Here is a 25,001-nt window from a genome sequence, read left to right as displayed (position 1 = left end):
TCCAAGCAGAATTATGGATGAAGTCAGTGATTCTAGCCAGAAGAGCAGAGGAGATTTGATTAGGAATGCCAAGCAGGTCAACTAAGGTCTTGCCTAGCCAATTATCCTTCCAAAATCTGATGTTATACCCATTGCCAAAGATCCAGATGGAGTTGTCCAGGATGACCTGCCAGTGTTTTCTTATGCCAGGCCAAATTGAAGACTTTATGTAGGAGGATTTGGGCTCTTTGTTCCTACAAAATCTGTTCTGGTAGTAGATAGCCCATTCCTGCTGAGAAGAGTTCATGTCCCAAGCCAGCTTTAGCATAGCTGCTTCATTTAGCAGCCTAATGGATCTTAGCCCAAGCCCCCCTTCCTTGGTTGGACAACAAACTTTGTGCCAAGCAACTGTTACCAACTTCTTGACCTTGGTATCCCCAGACCAAATGAAATTCCTTATGCCAGAGTCCATTTTCCTCAGCAAATTCACAGGCCAAGTATATATATGAAAGCTATATACCAGCATACTCTGAACTATGGACTTGACAAGCTCCACCCTGCCCATAATTGAGAGGCAACAACCTTTCCACTTGGCCAGCTTGGTGATGATTCTATCAGCTATTGGCTGCAAATGTATAGCTTTTGGTTTGCCTTGGAACACAGGCACCCCAAGATAGTTGAAAGGCACACTTCCAGCACCAAAACCCAGCCAGGAGGTTAACTTCCCAATCTTTCTAGCATTGGCCTTAGTAGAGTAGAACTTACACTTAGAGAGGTTTAAGTGTTGGCCAGAAGCATTTGCATAATCATTGAAAAGATCCTTGATTGCTAGCAGGTCTCTCTTGATACCTCTGCAAAAAACCAGAATGTCATCAGCATATAGGACATGACTAGGTGTTGCAATTTTAGGACCAGCAATGGATCTAAATTTTCCATTCTCCAGCAAATTTGTCAAACCTCTGCTCATCACCTCCTCAGCCAAACAGAAGAGCAAAGGGGATAGAGGGTCCCCCTGCCTAACACCTCTTTTGCAGCTGAAATACCCCACATTATGACCATTCACAGAGATGGAGAGCTTAGCAGAATTAAGGATCACTTCAATCCAATGAATGAAGGAGTTGTGAAACCCAAAAGCCTTGAGAGTGTCCATAAGGAACTTCCAATCAATTGTATCAAAAGCCTTCTTGACATCCAGCTTGAGGGCTAAGTTTCCACCAAGAGTCTTGTGATCAAGGAGATTTACTGCCTCAGATGCTATACAGATGCAATCATGTATGTGCCTGTCTTTGATGAAGCCTCTTTGATGCTGGGAAATAATCTTAGGAGCAATTTTAGCCAACCTGTCAGCTAGGACTTTTGTGATGATTTTGAACTGGAAATTTGCTAAGGCTATTGGCCTGAAATCCTCAATTTTGTCAGCTGAAGGGAATTTTGGAATAAGAATCAGGTTGTTGGAGTTAAGATTAGGGAGAATCCAACCTTGAGTGAAGAACTGGGTCACAGAGAGACACACATCAGGCCCAACTATGTCCCAAAACTCTTGAAAAAAACAACCACCAAACCCATCAGGACCAGGGGCACCCTCTCCATTCATAGCAAACACAGCAGCCCTGATCTCATCATCCAAGGGGATCCTGGACAGCATATTGTTGTCATCCTGAGTAACCAGCTTAGGAATCACACAATCAATGAGGTTACTAGGCTGAGTTATATTCTCAGAAGCATACAAATTTGTGAAGTAACTTAAGACATGGTTGTCAATCTCCTGTGTATGGAGCAGAGTTTCATCACCCTGTCTAAGGATACACATAGACTTAGTTGCATACCTTATCTTGGCAATGTTATGGAAAAAGGCAGTATTCCTATCACCACTGATTTGCCACTGCAGCCTAGACTTCTCTTTCCAAAACTCCTCCTCAGCAATTAAAGCTCCTAACAGGTTTTGTTGAGCCTGATCCTCTTGATTCATTAGAGTGTCAGATTGACCCTCATTTGTGATTCTAAGCTGCAAATCCTCAAGGTTCTTGAAAGCCTCTTTGACCCTTATATGAATATTTCCAAAAACCTCCTTATTCCAAACCTTAAGGATGCTTTTGAGGCCCTTAAGCTTGCTGGTCAAGATGAACATGGGGCACCCAACCACCCTATTAGCCCAATGAGCCTCAACCACTCCTCTGAGACCCTCATGCTTCAACCACATTCTGTGAAACCTGAACTGAGGATGAAGTCTAGTTTGATCATTGCAGAAACCAAACATAATAGGGTGGTGATCAGAAGCAGATCTAGGCAGAGTACAACAATAGCTTTGATGCCAAATATCCATCCAGCTCTCATTACACAGAGATCTATCCAACCTTTTTTCTGTGTGAGCTAAGCCTCTTCTTCTATTTGTCCAAGTGAATTCAGCTCCCCTAGTAAGAATATGATGCAGCCTACCATCTTCAGAGAATCTCTGAAAATCCTCACAAGCTAGCCTGTTAGGCAAGTAAGAACCTTTGCACTCATTGGCACCTAAGACAGAATTAAAATCCCCAAGGCAACACCAAGGCCCTTTATTATTAGAGATTAGAGACAGGATGTCGTTCCAAAGGGTCCTTCTCATCATGTAATTGGTGTGAGCATAAACTGCACAAATGAAAGCCAACTTATTGTCCTGCATCAGAGAGATGGAGATTTGCTGAGCTGTGTTGGAGATGATTTGAGGATTGATCCCATCACGACAGGCCCCCCATAAATTAGGGAGCAAGCTACCCCTATCATTCTCAATGAAAGGCTTGAGCTTTAAGGCAGACCAGTACATAGGACTGATTTTATTCAGAGGAACCATGGGTTCAGAAATGAAAATAACATCAGGCTTGTTTATAGAACAGAGCTTTTTAAGAACTAATCTAGTTTTGGGATTACCCATACCTCTACTATTCCAATAGATCACCCTCATTTGGAAACATTTGGATAGCCACCCCTTCGGGTAAAATGAACTTTTTCCAGGCTTTGCTTTTGTCTAAGCTTTTTCTTTTGAGACTTAGACAGAACTTTAGTGTATTCCCCCTCCACATTTGTTATGTTATTCTCCTCCAATTCCTCACTGTTATCCTCCTCTGCATCAGCCCATAACCTCCCAACAATTCTTGTTTCTTTTGCAGCCAAGACATTAGCCATCTGGCCATGCTGTTGGACTATAAATCTCTCTTCTTGCATTAGTTGAATGGCTTCATTCTCCTGAGTCTCCTCCACTGTTGTGTCCCTAGTGTCATCCTCATCAGAAGAGTTCTGAGGATCAAAGGCCTCCTCATTTGGGCAATGAGGGCCTACCTTCTTGACCTGATCAGATTGAAGGTTGACATTATTCTCAAACTCCAATTCTATAACCAAATCATTCTCCATTGCATCCTTGGCCACCTCCTTATTCTTGTCAATTTCAGGGCTCTTGCTGGTAACAATGTTTGCAGCAGGGCCCCTGTCATTCATAGACTTAGGGTTTTTCCCCATTGTATCTTTCTTAGGTCTTGGAATCCCCACTCCAACCTCCTTATTTCTTCTACAAACTGAGAGGAGATGACCAATAGATTGGCACCCTGAGCAGAAATCAGGGAGATTCTCGTATTCAATGTGCACAAAGAAAGCAAAGCCCTCTCTTTCAACCAAAATTTGACTAGGCAGAGATCCCTTTAGATCAATATCTATCAAAATTCTTGCAAAGTGTCCAAAGGATCTACTTGAAGTTGCATCATCCAGGGAGATTGGAACCCCCAAACCTCCAGCAATAGAGAACAAAATTCTAGGACTCCAATATTCCAGCGGGAGACCTAGGATCCTAACCCAACACTGCGAGTGAGACACCTTCTGAAGGCTAGGATTGAAATCAGGGGACCATAGAGATAGCCTAAGAAAGCCTGGCTTTAAACTCCAAGACCCAACTGCACAGATCGACCTCATATCATCCACTGAGGCAAATGAAAACTCATAGTATCCCTTACCCAGAGAGATCATGCTCCATGATCCAATCATTTTCCAAAGAGCTTGAAGCTTCGTTCTGAGCTCAGTGAACCTAAGGGGCGAATCCCCCTTGGATAGGATGAGTCTGCCATGAAGGTGAGACTTGCACCTTTGAAGACCAGCTTGGTACTCCTCCTCAGGTATCTTTATAGCAATGGCATCTCCCTTGATACACGGCTGAGGTAGTTGGGAGATTGAGATGTCACACGTTGCTTTGAGAGCTTGAGCAAAGGACTTAGTCTTATGCACTTCCGAGAAAGTTGGAGCTGGGTCTTTAGCCTTGGGAGCCTCAGCCTGGCCAGCTTCTTCCAGGTTAGCCAAACAAGACCAAGGTATAACTGGATTTTGTGCATTTCGTGGGGATCCAAGTTTCATCATTGTGCTTCCAAGAATGTTCAGAAAAATATATATAACATAAGTATGGTATACACACCCTAATGTTGCTTGTAACACAACATATGGAATTAGTAACATAACCAAATTATTAATTTATATATTTTTTTACAACACTAATAATAATGCACACCAAATTATTTATGTAGTAGTTTCCATGTGTAGTACTTCATATTATATCATTTGCACACTAATGTCTTCCATTCAGGGATTATTATAACTTTTTTTTTTTTAAAGCTGGGTGGAACACCCCAATATATTGAAGAAGAAGAGGTTACATGTTCCTAAATCTATAGTTAGGAAGAAACAACCTATTCCTATTGAACTCAATCAAAAGGAAACTAGGCAAAGCATCCCACCAAGTATACATTCTAGAACAAATTGCAAAAGAAGCTAATTTATCAGCACAAGTGTTCCCTTCCTTATATATGGGATTATTATAACTTATATCTAATGGATTATTATTACTTAATTTTCACCCTTCTTCGTCGTAGGAGTAATTTTCATCATGAATGCTGACGAAGTCTTCCTATCATTTTTTGTAGCCTTTGTGCTATCATGGCTTTCTAGCTCTGCATTATATTTTTTTACCAGAATCACAATCAAACACATGTCAAAAAATTAATAATTAAAATATAAATTTAAAGTGAAAGGAAAACTTCATATTCTGTGAAAACTTGGGAAGTATTAAAGATAAAATCCATCAATAATGAGTTTCATCCTAAACATCAATCTACTTAATTAATTTGAGGGAAGGATGATAGAACCATAATTGTTAAACTTAACTCGGATGGACTAATTCAACCTGCGCAACCGATAAATGGGTACCAGATCGGTCCAAGTTGTTTATCTGATCGACCATGTATAGAAATCGATATGAACCAGTTCAGCTTTATTGGTTTAAGCATAAAACTAGCGACTATACTAATTGTACCAGTTGATTCCAGTAGTTCAATCATTTTAAAAAAAATGTCAAAACTTTTGAGATGAAAAATCTTTACTTTCAACTTATTTGTAATTATGTTTAATTTATCATTATTTAGTTATGTTTGTTACTTATTACCTTATGTTATAACAACATATTAGTTTTTTAATTGTTTTAAATTTATTTATTTGATCCTGTTGTGATTAAAATGTAAAACCTATGTTGTTTGATGATATTTTCAACTTATTTGTGAAAACTTGTTGTATTGAAACCTTCATTGTTTGTTGTTTAATTGTGCACTTCTACAATAATAATGTTTTTATATTTATATATAATAATGTTTTTATATTTGATATATAAATTTACTAAATAATGTTAATTGATATTATAATTTTTAATTTTTTTTAATTTAAACCGAATAAATCAGTCTAACCAATAATCAAATAGTCCGACCAATAATTCATTAACCAAGTATTCTAACTAAGTAAATAATCGGTCTGATTTTAAATAATAGCCATATAAAGTTTTAATTATAGTTTGGGGATTCAACACATAAGTTTCAAATTCTAATATATCTCACCGATTGCGACGAAACATTGATGGGTTTTGTTGAATTGATTGAGCATTCGCATCCCTAGGATCCTTGTCATCAATTGGACCATTTTTATGATAATAACCACAATAATAATTCTTATTTTCATCTATTTCATGATCTAAGAAACATATAAAAAATGTGTTAGATAACTATATGATAAAATCTGCAATAGATAAAAACAATGTTTGCTCAAACAAATAATAATGGTTGTAAGTGCAACAATTATAACCTATTGACTTATAATTGTAGGTGATTTAAAAACAAGAAAATAAAATGAAAATTGTAAATTTGAAAAGTTAGTCAAAATTTGATATATCTCACCAATTCGACCCCAATGTAATGGATTGTTACTAAATGATTTATCATGATTATCCCAATCTTTAAGATCCTTGCAATCTAAACAATCATTGTTATCATAATTAACACAAATATAATTGTAATCATGATCCATTTAATGAAGTAAGAAATTATATAACCAATATGTTAGATAACTATATTCAGAAAATATCGAATAACAAATAATAGTGATTGTAAGTACAACCACTATAACATAGTGCATTATGATTGTAGACTAAGTTAAAAATAGGAAAATAAAATGAAATTATAATTTAATTTGAAATTTGTAATCAAAATTTAATGCATCTCACCCATGATATGAAACTTTGATGGATTGTGGATAGATGATTGAGAATTGTATTCATATCCAATTGAAGGTATGTGTTTTTGTGAAACTAGAAGATTGGGACTATTATGATCTCTAGGATCGTCATCATCTGGACCACCAATACCTAAATAATTATTCAAATGATAATCAACATAATCATAATTGCAATCATCATCTAATTCATTATTATGTAAGAGAATATATAATAAATGTGTTAGATAAATAAGGAATACATTATTTATCTCAAAAATTGTATCAATTCATTTACAATTTTCTATGGTTCGTCAAAAAAAAATTAATCAAGTTAAAAGTATAATAATTAATTGATTTTCTGACTAATTACTGGAAATAATATATATAGTAGTATACTTTTCCGCAAGATGTGATATTCATCCATCTGTATATTTATATAATATGCAATAAATGTAAACAAAGTTTGATTAATTTAGAATAATAATTGCAAGTTAAACAGATAAAACATATTTATTATAATTGATGTACCCAAAAACATTACCAACAAAATATTATTATAATTGTAGACTAATTTAAAATAAAATAAAATGAAACTATAATTTTAATTTCCAACTATAACTCCCAATGGACTTCTATCAAGGATACTCTTAAGTCTACAAAGATAAAGACATGACTTTGAATCAATGGAAAAATCTCATAAAAACCTATGATTTATGATGATTAGCTTGTAAATCTATTGAATTGTCTTAAGCATACTTCCTATTCTTCTTTCCTCCTTTTTCTTTTTCTTTCTTTGTATCAATTGTAATCTTCTAATACCATTGGTACATTTTTTTAATAAAATTTATATTTGCCGATCACAAAAATATAAAATACCATTTATAAAAGTCACATATAAAATATCCATAAGATATATATATCCATTAACAATGTTGAACATAATTTAGGTGAAATGACACTGTCACTATATTTATCATCAATGTTATTGCTCATCAGCACAATGATAATCATAATCATCATCTATCTAATGATAAACATGGAACAATATAAGCCATATACTTAAAATCTCAAATAGACTAAAACAAGGTAGCATCAATCTAGAATAACATATAAAATTAATTTTTGTTGTACACTAATTAAAATCCTGAAAATAAAATGATATTATAACTATATTTTAAAAATGTCATTAAGTTTGATATTGTTGTATGCATAAAATGACATAATGGGTTCAAACTATCTTTAATTTCTATTAGTTATCTAAAAACTATATATGAATGAAAGTATCACTTGTTCTATGAATTTTCTTTCTTTTTGTTAATAAACTTTATTGCCGATAAAAAAATAATAAACGTGATACATTATATCTACCTAAAATCTGGAAAAGGTTAACATATGGTCATGTTATGCTCATATATGTGCTAACTAACGCTAGACCCAATATCAATATTATTTTTTTATAAGCAAGAAATTGGATAAACGCATAAGGGGTGCTAACCCAAGAAGAACAAAGAAACAAGTGCAACAATCACAAAGAACCTAAAATGTACAACCAAAGATCTACACACTAATTAGCAAAAGAAAACAAAGTGGAGTTGATCATGGGATAACAATGTGTAAGATCCATTAACAAAAACCTAAATTAGGTCAAATATTTTGTTCATATTTTGTGTGTATTGGAAAAAACGTGAAAACCATAACTATTTTTAGGCATGAAATAAGCTAAAAAAGAAAGTAACCCACTCAAATGATTAGCATTGTTCTCTTCATGATGAGCCAAGACTTGGAAAGATAGGAAAACAAAAAGGAGAAGGCCGAAAAAAAGAAACCCCTTTGAGTTTAACATACTATTACTCATTGGTAAAGAAAATTAACTAACAAGGAGATAATGGTGGAAACATATCGATGTTGTTCATTCTATTTATAGACTTGGACCCTTGAACAATAAAAAAACATATTAAAGAAATTCAATGAATCATAATTCGAAAGATGTATATGGCTAATCTAGGAAGCAAGAGGGCACAAAATAAATTATTTTGTATGGATAAAAATAACAATGACGCAATTGGATATTAATTTAAAAAGTTTCTTCTCTAGATTATGACATTATTTTAACCAATAGAATACGAAATCTTAGTTAGATGCATCAAAATTGTTTATTCATGTTTTCAAACATCTTCATTAGGTTATCCCAAATGCATATTCCCGTATTTATAAGTTATGATACTTTCGTAATATCCAAAAGTTACCTAAAATAATACTTAATAGCCAAGGAAATATTTATTTATAGTAGGTATTAGGCGCCGTATGATGCACGGATTTATCGTATATTTCAAAATCATATTATTTTACATGTTCAATTGTTGACAAAAGTATTTGCAAGTTATTATTGTTGATTACTATGATGTCATATTTAATTTGAAATGAGATAAGAAGTGTTTAAAATATATTAAATTTTGATGACATAGTAATGCACATAACTAAAATATTGTTCATATATATATATTCTTATCATATAAAATTGTTTTTTTGCAATGTTTTGGTAGTTCTTTTTTTCATTTAGGTGCATGGTTAACGAGGTTTGTGCATTGTGTAAAATTAAAATTTACTCGTACATTATAAAACTAGTATTTTGCAATGTTAGCGTACAATTTTTTTTTCCACTTATGCGCACGATGTTTATCATGTTTCTTTTAGATCGGCAAAATTAATTATGATAATGTAATTACTTTGAGATGAATGTCACTTTAAGATTAATCAGTGTTTATAAAATGAAACACACATAATGTACCCAAACTCATGTATCTAGAACTGAAAGGATGAAAAATTAAGGGATATTTTACAAATCAGCTTATAAAATACATTTATCCAATAATTGAGAAACAATGTTCTAAATTCGGACATAGGTTTAGCTCATTTTATTTTTTTCGGCACAAGTAATAATATTAATAGTCACACTAAAAATGTAAAGATGGTACAAGACTGTGATGGTAAATAAAAAACAAATACAAAATAATTATGAAAGACACCGTAAAGGATTCGTGACTTGATAAGTGCCAAAAAAACCACACTTTAAACATCATATTTTGCACACTTTAACTCATGAACTAGTACAAAAAATCGACAAATTGCTCTTGAACATAATATATTATGTGAATTGTCAAAATTTATCTTTTAGAGTGTTTATGCAAGCCAAAATCGGAGGAAATAATGCAAAATATCAACTTTTCGAACAAAAGCAGCATAAGCCGAACACAAAAGGCATGTCGAACGGATTTGATAGAGCAGCGCAGGAGTTGCGTTGAGCAAAAATCACAGAACTTGGATGTTGCGCTCAGCGCAACCATTACGTTGAGTGCGGTTTAATTTGTTGCACCTTTTCATATGAATTCACCCAACCAATCACATACGCCCATAGATGTGTTGCTAGACATAGATGTGTATTAATGGACTATAAATCTTCATATAATTAATATATTTGCTAGACATAGAACTATATTAATGTGATACTAATATGACTAAGACATTCATGATTAGTACCATTGAGGTGTTACACTAAAATCTCAATTTCACAAGCATAATTGTGAAGCATAGAAGTATATATGTGGATCATAATTCTTTATCATGTGAGTAGAGTTGCTAGACATAAAGCTTTATTTATAACTTATTGAATTTACTAAGACATGAAAGAATCATAGTTGATAAATAAATGTTGTTAAATCAAGTGTATATAGATACTAAAGTCTAATACCAACATCTTTATTCCAATAGTTTATTAAATCATCTAGCTAGTTTATTTTCATAATCAAACCAATCAAACTCACTTCAAAATCTAATGAGAATGACAATTGTTAGTTGAACGACTTAGTGTCAATCAAATCCTTGTGAATTTGACAATATTTTATACTTATTTGTGATAATCCAATTTGATAATTTAATTCGCCAATTTCCAAGTTAGCATGACCCAGTCTGGATAAGATATTGGGGTAGTGCCCCTTTGCCCATTGACCCATAGCCGAAATTTTACTCTCACTGATTCTAAGATTCGCTGAAGAGAAGGGTATATTGAGTTAAAAATAATATCATTTCTAGATAACCAAATAACCCATATTATTGTTAACCAAATGATATTTTAGAGTTTCTAGCATTTCCTCTGATTCACCATGTCCATGTGTGTAGTGAATACGTAAGATGTATATAAGAGAATAGGTGTTGAGTATATTCTAAATTCCTTGGGTTAGAGATATTCCTCTCCTTAGTAGTGCTTCCTTTGTTGATAGTTTGTCCTATAAAAGTCTCCATTCAAATGTAGTAACTATCCATCAGTTAGTTTAAGTTCTCAAGTAAAAAGTTGTCTTCTGTAGGTTAAATTCCATTCCATACTCATTAATACGCGCATACCTAACCAAACTAAGATTTAGAGTCTCATAAACCTAGAAAATAAGTTTATATACTCAAGTCATTTATCATGCCAAAAACTAGTAGTAGGATCATCTCCTACTCTATGGATAACATCATTCTAAAACCAATGAGTGTTATCTGAACCCTGGATTTGAATATTACCAAGATTCCTTAGCCAATGAGATTTTTTTTTTAAAAGGAGAGGTTCTCTTCCTAACCCCTAAAGGATTAGAGATATTTAACCCATATTTAGATCTCAACACTCTACACCAAAAACTATCTCTCTCAATAAGTAGACATCATTTTCATTTTCCTACAAGAGAAATATTGAATAGTAGATATCTTTAATACCTAACCCTCCCTCAGACTTACCTTTGCATACATTTTCTCATTTAACCCAATTAGTCACCTTTTTCTATCAGTCCCTTCAATAGAAAATCCCTTTGAACTTTTTGGGTAGATTGAACTACAGTTAGAGGGGTATAGGAAGAACATATAAGACAACATTAATTAAGATGACCCATCCAACTAAGGAAGTCTAGTTCATTTTCCATGAGGAAAATCTTGATTGGAGTATATCGATGGGTGGTTTCCAAGTTTCATGTCTTTGGTGATTGACACCCACCATGATTTCCAAATAAGAAAAAGAATAAAAAAATTATATAGTTTCATATGGCCTTTTTTCCCTGTTAAGTGTTAAAATCCGCATCGGCTGAATACACGGCCGATACATCATTTACAGTGCCTTAGACTATCTTCCTCCATGAGTTAGCTTTTAGGAGTTAGGAATATGCTATCGCAGCTTATTTAGATCGATGTTGGGTCATATGTAGATCGGCCATGCAAACTTCACACTCTAGATGTCTAGTCCGAGGCGTGAGGGGTGTATGTTAAGTGTTAAAAGTCTCACATTGGTTAAGTATATGTAGGAAGAACTATTTATAATAACTTCGGCAACCGTCCTCTAAGATCTAGCTTCCGGGGCGGAGTTAGGCCCCATTACCTGTAAAAAATGCTTATTACAACCTTGGTAAACCTTATTCCACAATCCCAACTTCTTGGATTCATTCACATGGATCCTAGTTGTGACCAATACCTCTATGAATTTTGAAATTATAAGAACTCAAAACTAAGCTTTTAAACTATAGGAACCAAAAAAGAAAATAGTGAGAAATCATAGGGACTAAAATTTTATATAAAATCTTTGAGTAAATACCAATTTTAGTCCTTCATATTTTTCGACGTTACCAGTTTAGTCTTTCAATAATTTCAAATGTAGATCAAATTAGTCCTTTTGATGTCAAATTAGTCCCTACCAAGTGTCGTAAAACATGCTAAAAATGACTAATTTGACCCACATTTAAAATTTTTGGGGACCATTTTAGGTCTTTTCTTTTTTGAATGACTAAACTGGTAAGGTCGAAAAATACGATGGACTAAAATCGGTATTTACTCTAAATCTTTTTTTGTATATGCTCTTCCTTCTTGGTTTCATAGAGATTGGTTAATAACATGATAGTATCAAGGTGCATCTTCTCCTCCTTTATTTGCATACAACTTTTGACAGCATTATGTGTAAGTGTAACTATTTCTACAATGTTGTTATGAGACTTTGTTCCTATGATCATATGAAATTGTCCATGTTTCATAAGTTGCATGTTTCTTAACCTTTTCTATGTAGGATTCTTGGAAGTCAACCCTGTTATTGAAAGTAAAAGATGCTTTGAAAGCAAAAGAAATGGAAGAGGATGACTTAACATGAACCAATCACAATTGAATCTTCAACCATTGGAGTTATTTTCAACTTTGTAAGTACTTGTCCTATGGATAAAAAATTACAGGTCCTATAGTTTCACTGAATTGTCAAATAGGTCCCTATACTTCTAAAAAATTAAGTTTACAAATAGGTCCTTTAAGCTTTAAGTTTAATCAAGTTGAGTCTCCAATTAGGTTCTTAGTACAAAATTTTATGGTAAAATTGTCAGCCTAGTGCGAAAACACTCTCCTGACCACTTGGTGGGGGGTCTGGGGAAAGGTAGATATATATAGTATCACCTTTACCAACCGAGATATTATTTAACATGATTTGAACCTATGATCGGATCAAATGACAATTATCTTTACATCGCGACTTACCCTCTAATTATGAAGTTTGACAATATAGTCCTAAAATTAGTATGAGCAAACACAACATGAAATATTTAAACATCCATCACTTAGAAGTGTAGGGATCTTGTTAAAATAATTAAACTATAGGGATCTAATTGTAAATTTAGTAAAACTATAAGGATTTACAGAATAATACAACTTCATTTTCCTCATCTTTGATGCATTATGTTTGTAAATGCCCAGAAATCGGCAAAAGTTTTCTTCCAAACGGATGAGTTTGTGATTAGTTGAAAAAATATATTTAAATTAAAATTTAATTTTTAAATATTTTTCTAATCAATCATAATTTATGGCACATGCAGTGACACTCGTTATCTCTTGAGGTGTAAAAGAGACAAGAATGAATCAATGACATCAAAGTTAGCACATAAGATATGAATCACATGGATTTGAGTTATTAGCTCATTGGTTGATATTGTTGTTATTTACATTTATGTCTTAGAAATTTAGAAAACTCATCAAGTGCTTTGTAAGAAAAATGAGTACCACTATAAAGTTATTTACATTTTTTTTCTTCACTAATTTCTTGCATTTTTTTAATTTCTTAATAGCCTCCATTTTCTATTTATTAAAAGCCTCCTTTTTTTAATTTCTCCCATCTTCTTTCAGTTTCACTTCTCATTTCTCTCAATTTTTATACTTTATCATATTAACACAATTTTGAGATTGAGATTCTTATATGTATTAGAAAATTATATGCATTAAATTAATCTGGTAGAAAATGTAACTATATATTTTTTATTTCTCACACTTTTGTATTTTTATAGACAAAAAATTATGTGAGCCCACCAAGTAAGTTTGAGAAGAAAAAAAAGGTATATTGCACCTCCAAACATTTAGTGCAGTAACGATTCTTTCCATTAACGGAGAGGCAAGTACTACAAAAAAACAAAGAAAACAATAATTTGGTATGATATTTTTATTCTTTTATATATAATGTAATAACACTTTTGTTGTTAAAAACACATGTAAAATCAAGTAATTGTATCTCCATTAATGGAGAGGATCTTTGTTTCATTTAGTGGTTACCAAGTAAGAGAAAGACTTGTGTGGAGACGAAACCATATCGAGACAATCAATAAGATATTGATAATACATTAATATTTTAATTCTAATTAAATTTAATCTTAAATGATATCATGAAACATCATAAAATATATTTGTTTTAAATATGAATGTTACATGCCTTTCTATACAAGTTTTTTTAGCAAAGTAAATCTTCCTAAGAAAATGATTGGTCCAAGTTTAAAACGCATAGTGTAAAATAATTTTCTAAAAGTATTACTCATTCCATTATTATATTATATGTATTGTTTTAGCTTTTAGTTATTTTACACAAACTAAACAAATCATTGATTTTTGTCTTTAATAAAATTGTTATTGTATTTTGGTTGGTTTGGGAGTTGGATTTTGGAGGAAAAATGGAAGGTTTGAGAATCATGAAATATACTTATAAGATGACTTTCAAGCCTTTCATTTCTTCTCCTCCAAAATCAAACCATCAAACAAACCTTAAGTATATAACTGAAAGAAGTAACTAAAATTTTGAGAACATTAATTAGTGGCAGCAACCGGCAAGGATATTATTATCATTAAACTAATGGTGAATATTTCAAATACTTCAATGTTCATATACTATTTAATAATCAATGAAATACAAACTTTGCTAAACTATTCATATGAATAGAATCTAATATTGGTTTATCCAATGATCATTAAATATTTTAAAATTTTGATTCTACATACTGTAATCAATTATGTGAAGACGTGTGTAATATCATCATTGTCATGGGCCTAATAATTGATAGCATGATTAGTTTTGATGTTAATCATTTAATTCATAAAGTAACAAATAGAGACTAAACAAAATAACTAATGACCACCAACAACTATTGGTATAATTTTGCCATCAGGATAACCAAAATGTCAAAGATTTATTTCGATATTTATTGGAAAAGACAACTATATACCCGAAAGAAATTAGTTTCTTACTCAAAATGGTAAGATGATACCCTTGCCTATATAAAAAAATTAACTAACGACCAACAATTTTTTTAGCAAGTATAATCAAGTACACAATTAAGCATTTATTAAATAGATATACATCTCCTTCTCCATTTTGAGTATTTTCACTGCATTTTGAAAATACTCAATCTCCTATTTTTTAGTTTGTTTTACACTAATTAAGGAATATAGTTAGTATTATTTAATCTATCAATAACTATATGTAGTTTCTAAAATATGGTCTTTCATCAATAATATCATTCAGCTTTTCTCACCATTCACAGTTAATTAATTAATGATTTTCTCTATTCAATTAATTAGTGTAAGGAAATTTTATAACAATATCAATTAATTTACCTAACACTTTGAACAAAATAGATAAAATAAATAAAAAAACTTGAAAAGTATCTTATAAAACGAAATGGAGTTACTATGTCCAATTTAATCAAATTAGGAAATTAAATTACTTGAAGTAGCACCAAAGTAGATAAATTAAGTTAAAAGAGAATAATAATAATATCAACAAGACGTTAGTCTAGTGTTATAAAGTTTCACTGGATCCCCAAAATTGAGAATTCGATTATTGGGAGTGACACTTGTTGGGAGGGGCAATCACAACCCGAAAGAAATTAGTTCATTACCAAAAAAGTAAGTAAATACTATTGGTAATAAATAATAATAATAATAATTAAATTGAACAATAAAGTTAAAGTAGTGAGATGATATTTAATTATGTTCCATCCAATAAAATTTTAACAAATAATAAAAAGTTTTCTCACTACTCAAATTTTATAATAAATGTCAAAATATTTTTATCCCTTAAAATATAACAATATCACATTTTTACTTATTAATTAATACAAATGTAAAAACAACAAAGGTTATCTTCATTCATTGTGTCGAACTTTGTGATTGTCCTTCCAATCAACGTCATTCCTACTAATCGAACGAACACCTTATTGAATTAGAACTAATTATATTATAATGTGCACTAGTTTTGTCTTCATTCATTGTGCTGTACCAAAAACCATATTCTAATACCTTAAACAAAACAACCACTGTTTTCATCACCAAATGTTGTTCCACTTCTAAACCACTCTTGTTCTTTAATATAACTTTAACATCATTAAAACTTCTCACTTCAATTCTCACTTTCCTATATTCCATGGCTTCATCAACAATTCACCACCCTTATATAGGAACTTGTGCTTCTAGTGTAGAACTCTTATATGGGAAATCATTCAAACTCTTGAATTTGCATAATACCAATAAGAAGAATAAGAAAAAGGTGAGAATAAGTTGTAGTTATAGTGTTCCTGATTCTACTTGTGAAGTGGTTGGTGATGGAGTTGTATATAAGGAAGATGAAGAAGGAAAAAGGGTATTAAGGGTTGGTATTATTTGTGGTGGTCCTTCTTCTGAACGTGGCATTTCTCTCAATTCAGCTAGATCACTCCTTCATCACATACAGGTATCTCTCTCTCTCTCTCTCTCTCTATATATATATATATATATATATAAGTGCGGCTCAGTGCCACGAGGCTCCGACTTAGGGGTTCTAGGAAGGGTAGATGTAAGCAGCCTTACCCTACTAGTGGAGAGGCTATTTCCGATATTTGAAACCGTGATATCATAGTTACTAATCAATAACCTTATTTAATTTTAGTAGTATAAGGATTAAATTGTGTGGTTGTGAGTTTTTAAGAAATTAATCTATCTTTTGTTTTTCCTTTCTGTTTTCTTTTTGTAGTTGCAACATGAGATTCTATTTAGGGTTAGTACTAGTTTTAAAGTAAAAAGAGGTTTTTCTCTATTATCTTTATTTTTATCATATTTGTTAATTAATATATTATATTTCAGGGAGATGATTTACAAGTAAGTTGCTATTACATTGATTGCAATCTTAATGCATATGCAATATCTTCTGCTCAGGTTAGTTGCAAAGTGAAAATTCGGAAACAACATTTGGAAAATTGTTTCTCTTATCTAACCGATTTTTGCTTATTTCGATGTCTTTTTCCCAGGTTTATTCCAACACCCCTGCAGATTTTGATTATAAACTTGAAAGGTTAGTAAACCCTTTTAGATTAGGAAAAATTACAATGAGTTCTTAGTTAAAATGCTTCTAATTTTGTATCAACTCACTACAAAATTGGTTGGTGATGTTCAATTGAATTAGGGGGTGTTTTGAAGCACTTATATGAGCTTATGAGAATAACAAAAATAAACTTATGAAAATAGCTTATGATTAAGTTCTTTACAGCTCATTTCAATGATAAGCTTATGAAATAAACTCATTTTAGCTTATTTCAAAAGAAGCTTATTGAATAAGCACTTATTTAAGTTGTTTACCCAAACACGCCCTTAATAAATTACTTCTGCGGCTAATTATTCGTAAAGTAACACTTTCCCTTCAAAGTATAGAATAAATAGTCATACAAAGTTTAAAGATGGCAAATTGTGGATTTTGCAGCCTTGCCCAAAGTTTCCAGACTTTGGCTGATTTGGCTGAGCATCTGGCTACAGCTGTGGACATAGTGTTTCCAGTTATACACGGTAAATTCGGCGAAGATGGTGACATTCAGGTGCAGTATATATACAAGTATTTCTTATATAGGTTATAAGGACTTGTGCACTTATGAATGATGTTTTCTCTGTGATAAATATTTTAGGAATTACTGGAAAGGTATAATGTTCCATTTGTTGGGACAGGATCAAACGAATGTCATCAAGCATTTGACAAGGTACATGACATGCATGTTTTGTTCTCTTATGTTTGGTTAATGTATTATTACACACCGTAGTTAGTTTAGGTTCTGTTACTCTATATATTCATGACCATCATTTACTAAGGATTAAATGATCTCAAGTGTTAAATTATATCCTCAAATACGCTTGAATGTCTCAGTAGTATTTATATTCAGCAAGCCTGTTAACTTTTGTCGGACAAAAATCTTGATGAAAACTGTGGTTGATGAGAAAACAGCGGCAATAACAACAATCAAGCATGAATTGCACTAGGTGGGATCGGCTACATGAGTCAAATAATGTCATAACGGTTTATCATGAATCCTCAATTTACTTTCCATATATCAAGATGATCATCTTTAACATCTTTACTAATCTTTCGAAAACCAATGTTTTCCCCTTAAAATTATTTGCAGTATAAAGCATCATTGGAACTCAGCAAGCTTGGATTCATAACAGTACCTAATTTCTTAGTTCAGGTATGAAAAAAGTTTTTCGACAATTTTATTGTTTCGCCTTGTAATTAGACAATGAGGATGATTAGTTATGTGTTACATGGGATTCTTAATTTGTACTATGGGACTTTGTAACATGAATGATTAGGACTATGGAACAAGCAAATCAGAACTATCCGAATGGTTTAATAGACACCAACTGGACCCTGACTCGGGGAAAGTAGTGGTAAGGAACTTGATTTAGTTCAGTCATTAGAGATTCATTGTTTTCTAATTGTAAATCAGTTTGTTATGCTCATTGATGTTTCAAAATATGATATCTCAGATAAAACCAACAATAGGAGGGTCAAGTATCGGTGTTAGAGTTGCATATGGCGTGGCCGATTCAATTGTAAAAGCTGAGGAAATTATATCCGAGGTAATTTTAGTCTATTTGAAACTTGATCATAAATGAATATATACACAAATTGAGGAGTATGATTACAAAGAAAATTGAGGAATTATGTGTAAACCTTTTTCTCATAATATATGTTAACTTTTGGTGTTTGTCATGGATGTTGAATGTGATAGGGAATTGACAATAGAGTGCTAATAGAAATGTTTCTTGAAGGAGGTAGTGAGTTTACGGCCATTGTGCTCGATGTAGGAACTGGTTCAGATCATCGTCCTGTTGTACTACTTCCAACTGAGGTATGGTTTTGTCTTTTAATCCATAAGATTTCTTGTTCTTTCACTGCAATTCTTATATCACACTGGATGGAAAAGTATCTGAAACCGGAAAGCACGCAGAAAGTAGAGAGTTTTAGATTCAGACCGACCCAAAAAAGAAACCGAAAATCAGTCCAGAAAAACCGAAACTGAAAAAATCAGATCCAAACCTATTGACTAATGATTATTCCATACTTAAGAGTATTCATGCAATTTATATGAACAGGTGGAGCTTCAATTCTGTGGTGCAAATGATCTGAAAGAGAATGATGCAATATTTAATTACCGTAGGAAGTACCTTCCAACCTCACAGGTATTGTTCGATTTGCACACATGATATCCTGCACATGCTTGCTGATGTTCAAAGTGGTGCATGAAATGATTGGTTTTTCATCTCAGTATAATAAGTATTATTTCTACGCCGATGCCAGCTAGAGTCTTTCTAAGCATATGAAGAATATATTCTGAACAGGTTGCGTACCACACTCCACCTCGTTTTCCTTTGGATGCAATCGAGAATATTCGCAAAGGGGCATCTGTGTTATTCCAGCAGCTTGGCCTGCGAGATTTTGCCCGAATTGACGGATGGTTTTTGCCTAATTCAAGTTGTACATTATCATCTTCAGAAAGTGATTTTGGAAGCACTGAGTCCGGTACTATATTATTCACTGACATTAACCTGGTGAGATGATTTTCTTCCTTCCAACAAATCCGGGTAATATCTTTAGTAGTTTTACTACTTAAGTTGGTTGTTCATCAATGCTCAATGTTAAATTCATTGCATGTTTCAGATCAGTGGTATGGAACAAACCAGTTTTCTATTTCAGCAAGCATCTAAGGTACTTGTGGTTTTGACTTTTGAATGCATCACATTTCTTGTATTGAATATTCATAATTCTTTATTCTTTTCCGAAGAAATCGCTAGATCATTGTCATGTCTGTGCGCATTTTCATACTTTATGTTAAATAACCACTTAAAGAACTTTTATATTATAAAATTGATTGTTTTCTTATGGATATGTAGATAGTTGTTTTTACTCAATGCACGAAAAAAACTTTGTATGTTATTCAGGTTGGTTTTTCTCATACAAATATTCTTAGGAGCATCATTCACCATGCTTGCTTGCGATTTCCAAATATCGCATCAGTTAGTGGCCTACCAGGTCTGGTTCCAAGCAGATCAAAATCCTCAAAACTTAACAAGTCATTTCCTCACCGTAAAGGAGCTCGAAAAGTTTTTGTCATTTTTGGAGGTGACACATCAGAACGGCAAGTATCTCTTATGAGTGGTACAAACGTCTGGCTCAATCTGCAAGCTTTCGATGATGTAAGCTACTGTCCAGTTTGCTTGTCCATTTTCTACCTGAAATGATTAATTTTTTATCGAAGTTCATTATGTATGACATGTCAAAAACTTAAATAGTAAAATCATTGTTCTTGCAGCTTGAGGTAATTCCATGTTTGCTTTCCCCGACAAGTGAATATGCATCTAGTGTGGATGCTGGAAAGGATCCTGATGATGTAAGGAGTAGAACAGTTTGGTCATTGCCGTAAGTACTGATCCTTTTTCTCTCAGTACAAAAGAATATATCATATCCTTGTTCTTGTTTTTTAAATATGCATATGGAAAACCCGCTTATTTCAGAGTTGTTAGAGATATGAAACCACTTCTAAAGCTTTTAGGAGAGTTGTACCGTTGTGCAGTATCAGAGCCTCAATGACTATATGGTCATATTCGATCACTGCCACCCAAATTTTAGCACCAAGGTTAAGTTAAATCTTCATTTTGGTTCAATGAGGTTCTAAAGTTAGCTTCTACGATTCAGAAACATATCCAATTATTTTCAAGTTCCAGTATAAAATCGAGCGTTTATTTAATATCTCGACACAGGTAGTCAATCCCTGATCAGTAATATATGAGTTGAGCATGATTCCAGCATGTGACACCCAACATAATGTAGTTAAAATGAAATGATTCAATGGTAACTCTTTGTACAGTTATTCTCTTGTCCTAAGACATACTACCGAGGAGGTACTTGATGCATGCGTAGAAGCAATTGAGCCAGACCGGGCTGTGCTAACATCCGACCTACGGAAGAAAGTAATGAATGATCTCATGGAGGGTTTGAAAGATCACAATTGGTTTAAAGGGTTCGATGTTGTTGACGAAGTTCCTATGAGATTTTCATTGGAGCAGTGGATCAAGCTAGCAAAGGAAGTCCAGGCAACAGTTTTTCTTGCAGGTATGTGTTCTCTAACGATTAAATTTCTAACCTCAATTTCTTTGTAAATACAAGATAAAAAGAATTTCATGTTCATCGTTTATATATTATTAAGGAAGCATTTTTCGCTACTAGTGTCAACATGGAGTTTGCTTCATGCATTATCTCAACAAATATGAAATTTCAATGCAATCACAATTACTTGTCTTTTATATAAAAATCTTGAGGTAGAACCAAAAATGGTTCGGTATGGCCATGTGGTAAAGTGAATAATAATCATGAAGATGACCTATTTAAAGTTGTTTAAAAGGATCTCATTATTTGCTTAAATATTAATACTGATGAACATAGGATGCATGCTTGAAACAGTTTTTTGATGGTTTAAATGTGTAGTTCAACTTTCAAGGAATACAATGAAGGTTTATGAAATTGATTGTGTATACCCTTACAAGGTTCTATGTTTGTTACTTATAGTGCATGGAGGCATTGGAGAAGATGGTACACTTCAATCTTTGTTGGATGCTGAAGGAGTTCCTTATACGGGTTTGTTTCGATAAACACTTTATATACAGGTCTATTAGGTATGACGGTATCCACTACTATACTCGGGTTCAACTTTTTTATCTTCTTTTGAAGGTCCTGGTTCAATGGCATCAAAGCTTTGTATGGACAAAGTTGCAACTTCTGTTGCTTTAAAGCATGTATGTTTCCTCAATTCCAAAATGTTTTCCCTAAAGGGTAAAGAGGACCTTCCTTACATTCTCGAATTGACATGTTTCACTGACGATACGTTCTAATAATATCTTGATAGCTTGCAAACTCGGGTGTTCTTACTATAAATAAGGATGTCAGGAGAAAAGATGATCTTGTTAATAAGCTGATAAATGATGATATATGGCATGAACTAACCCAGAAGCTACAATGTGAAACATTATGCGTCAAACCATCGAAAGATGGATGCTCCACTGGAGTTGCAAGACTATGGTAACATTTATGGCTTTGTTACCATATCTCCTTCTCATGTTATCAATGATGTAAACGTTATCGGATATTTGATTTCGTTACCATGCTTATAAAGGAATTGTTTTTTTTACGACTTGCTTATTCTATTTTCGTGCAGCTGTTCGAAGGACCTTGCAATATATGTAAAAGCTCTAGAGGACTGTCTACTGAGGATTCCTCCAAATAGTTTATCGAAGGTATAGGATAACGGATATATAGTCATAAAGATTTCATGTCTTGAAGAATACTGTATATGAGACAGAGGGAGAGTTTCTTTTTCTGCTTCTAAAAAATGCGTATAAATGATATGGCCTTAATATGTATTTATAATATCGTTCTTTCGGTAGTATTTGATAGATATGTCAGAACATAACGTAATAAAACATTGTTTATATTGTGTATGGTGTATTATATAAACAAACTGAGTAGTACATTTTGGTTCTAATGAAGGGCGGAACCAATTAGAACAGAACATCGAGTTTAGTTTTGTTCGCTTCTGTTCTGTCCAAGCATCAAAGACTACCTTATGTCGCATTACGGTCAATACTTTTCTAATCAGTCAATTTTGTCAAAATTTTGATTTTATCACAATTTGTATCATTCTTTTGATTGATATACAGGCACATGGAATGATTGAGATGCCAAACCCTCCACCGGAGCTTGTGATATTTGAACCTTTCATAGAAACAGATGAAATAATTGTGACATCGAAATTTAAGAATGGGAATGGCCATGGCCTCACCTGGAAAGGGCACAATAGATGGGTGGAAATAACAGTCGGCGTCGTCGGAAAACTCGGATCAATGCAATCATTAAGTCCTAGTGTAACTGTCAAGGAAACTGGTGATATTTTGTCACTTGAGGAAAAGTTCCAAGGTTTGTCTTTACAGATTTTCGTAGAAGTTAATTATAGTCTTTGGTAGAAGTATGATTGCATAATGCAAGAAATTAGTAAGCAAGTTTTAGGAATCCAAGAAGGAAATTCTAAACTGAAATTATAGAGAAATGCTTTGGTGTTTTGTTAGATTTCGATGGTGTCAATTGATCGATGTATCTAGACGGCGTATGAAAAAGCTTATCGAGAGCTTATTTGGGCTTATGAGAACAGCTTATTTCGATAAGCTTATTAGACAAACTTATTAAAATAACTTATGACCCTCCTATAAGCTCTTTTAGCTTATTTCAAAGAACTATTGAATTAGCGCTTGATTAAGTTGTTTATCCAAATGCGTCATTGATCCCAAATATCGGATAAAGGCTTGACCGTAGTCGATTTGTTCTTGCAACAGTTCACAACAACTCATCTTTACCTTATACTTTCTATATTTCATGCAGGCGGGACCGGCATCAATCTAACTCCTCCACCCTCATCAATTATGAGGTATGTTAAGGAAATTCCACATCCTAGTATCTAAAGATTCTTCATGGCTTTGTGTATCTTATTCTGAGATTTTTACTACATTCTTAATCATTGACATGTAGATCCTTTATCTTTTGCACTTAAAGATTCATATTATTGTTGGTTACAGTGCTAAAGCTTTGGAGATATGTAAACAAAACATCGAACTCATTGCAAACACACTACAATTAGAAGGATTTTCGCGCATTGATGCATTTGTCAATGTTGACAGTGGAGAGGTTTGTTGATTTCCTTGTTGAGCCTTGTTTTTTAAAATTTCTATGTTCTATCACGCTCCATTTTCACTTTAACATCCGGCATAAGCATAACCGATAGTGTAAGACGTATATTCTTAAGGTAATGTTTGATAGACATGTCGGAATAGAGCATAACATGTATTCTTAAGGTAATGTTTGGTTCGACTAAAAGGATGAAACTAAAAAGTCGAACATAATATCATGTTCCATCCCGTTTTGTCCGTGCACCAAATGCTACCTAAGAGAAGTTCTTAGTTAACTAAAATGAAAACAATCACACTTTTTCTCATACAAAAGTTGTGTTTTAATCACTTATTGTCATCTTATTCCTTGATATTTCAATACTTGTAGGTTTTGATTATAGAGGTAAATACTGTGCCTGGAATGACACCTTCTACTGTTCTGATTCATCAGGTAAATTCCTATGATAATATATCGCATCAAACGTAACGTATGACTTGTTGACAGTGTAAAAATCGTAGAACTTTATATCAACAATGCATCAAATTAATCTTAAAACGAAGTTAAAACCATGAACATTGACACATGAATCTAACTTGTTATATGGTCATGTGTATATATCTCAGGCACTAGCAGAAAAACCACCATTGTATCCTCATCAGTTCTTCCGTACACTTCTTGATTTGGCACATGAGAGGAACATGTAAATCTGCTTAAAATAATTTAATTATGCTTAAAAAATTATTTTTAAGCATAATTAAATATTTAATATATTAAATTATTATATTAAAAATAATTAATATATTTTTTCAACCGGTCACAATAAGTGATATATGGAGTGATATTAGATGTACTTATGGATGCTGTAGTAGAAAAATTTAGACTTTTATCTTTATATCTGAAGTTCAAGATCTTATAATGTAAGTGGGTATGATTTAACTTAGAATAATTCACTCTATTATAAATGGATCTTATTATTATATTGTTAACTTGTAATACTTAATATCTTCAAACAATTTAATGCAAGTGTTATAACTTATAAGAGAGACATGGAGGAAATTAAAATGTGCTTAGAAAATAATGGTGATAATTCAATGGAATTTTCTAGAAATAATGCAGAGAACATGATATCAACCTTTGTTAATAAATAAAT

The 25,001-nt window shown here is 32.8% G+C and overlaps 1 protein-coding gene across 1 annotated transcript; it reads left to right on the top strand.

The window, feature by feature from the left end:
• On the top strand, positions 16,123-24,606 carry LOC109325683. Its single transcript, XM_019558184.1, has 24 exons — positions 16,123-16,567; positions 16,957-17,028; positions 17,121-17,164; positions 17,570-17,681; positions 17,769-17,840; positions 18,261-18,323; positions 18,448-18,525; positions 18,625-18,717; positions 18,870-18,989; positions 19,234-19,320; positions 19,480-19,689; positions 19,799-19,846; positions 20,080-20,334; positions 20,451-20,557; positions 21,006-21,250; positions 21,704-21,772; positions 21,866-21,930; positions 22,041-22,213; positions 22,350-22,428; positions 22,852-23,107; positions 23,567-23,612; positions 23,761-23,869; positions 24,239-24,301; positions 24,475-24,606. Exons 1-24 carry the CDS (start codon positions 16,262-16,264, stop codon positions 24,553-24,555), a joined length of 2,853 nt encoding a protein of 950 aa, XP_019413729.1. The 5' UTR covers positions 16,123-16,261; the 3' UTR covers positions 24,556-24,606.

This window comes from Lupinus angustifolius, chromosome LG13, assembly GCF_001865875.1.
Source record: "Lupinus angustifolius cultivar Tanjil chromosome LG13, LupAngTanjil_v1.0, whole genome shotgun sequence".
Taxonomy (NCBI): Eukaryota; Viridiplantae; Streptophyta; class Magnoliopsida; order Fabales; family Fabaceae; genus Lupinus; species Lupinus angustifolius.
This window is presented reverse-complemented; position numbering and strand designations above follow the sequence as displayed.

Excerpts from the sequence above, each read along its gene's own strand:
- LOC109325683 (XM_019558184.1), top strand. The coding sequence starts at position 16,262 with ATGGCTTCATCAACAATTCACCACCCTTATATAGGAACTTGTGCTTCT. Across the intron at positions 17,682-17,768 it reads GCGAAGATGGTGACATTCAG|GAATTACTGGAAAGGTATAA; the intron begins GTGCAGTATATA and ends TAAATATTTTAG. Across the intron at positions 19,321-19,479 it reads AGTACCTTCCAACCTCACAG|GTTGCGTACCACACTCCACC; the intron begins GTATTGTTCGAT and ends TATTCTGAACAG.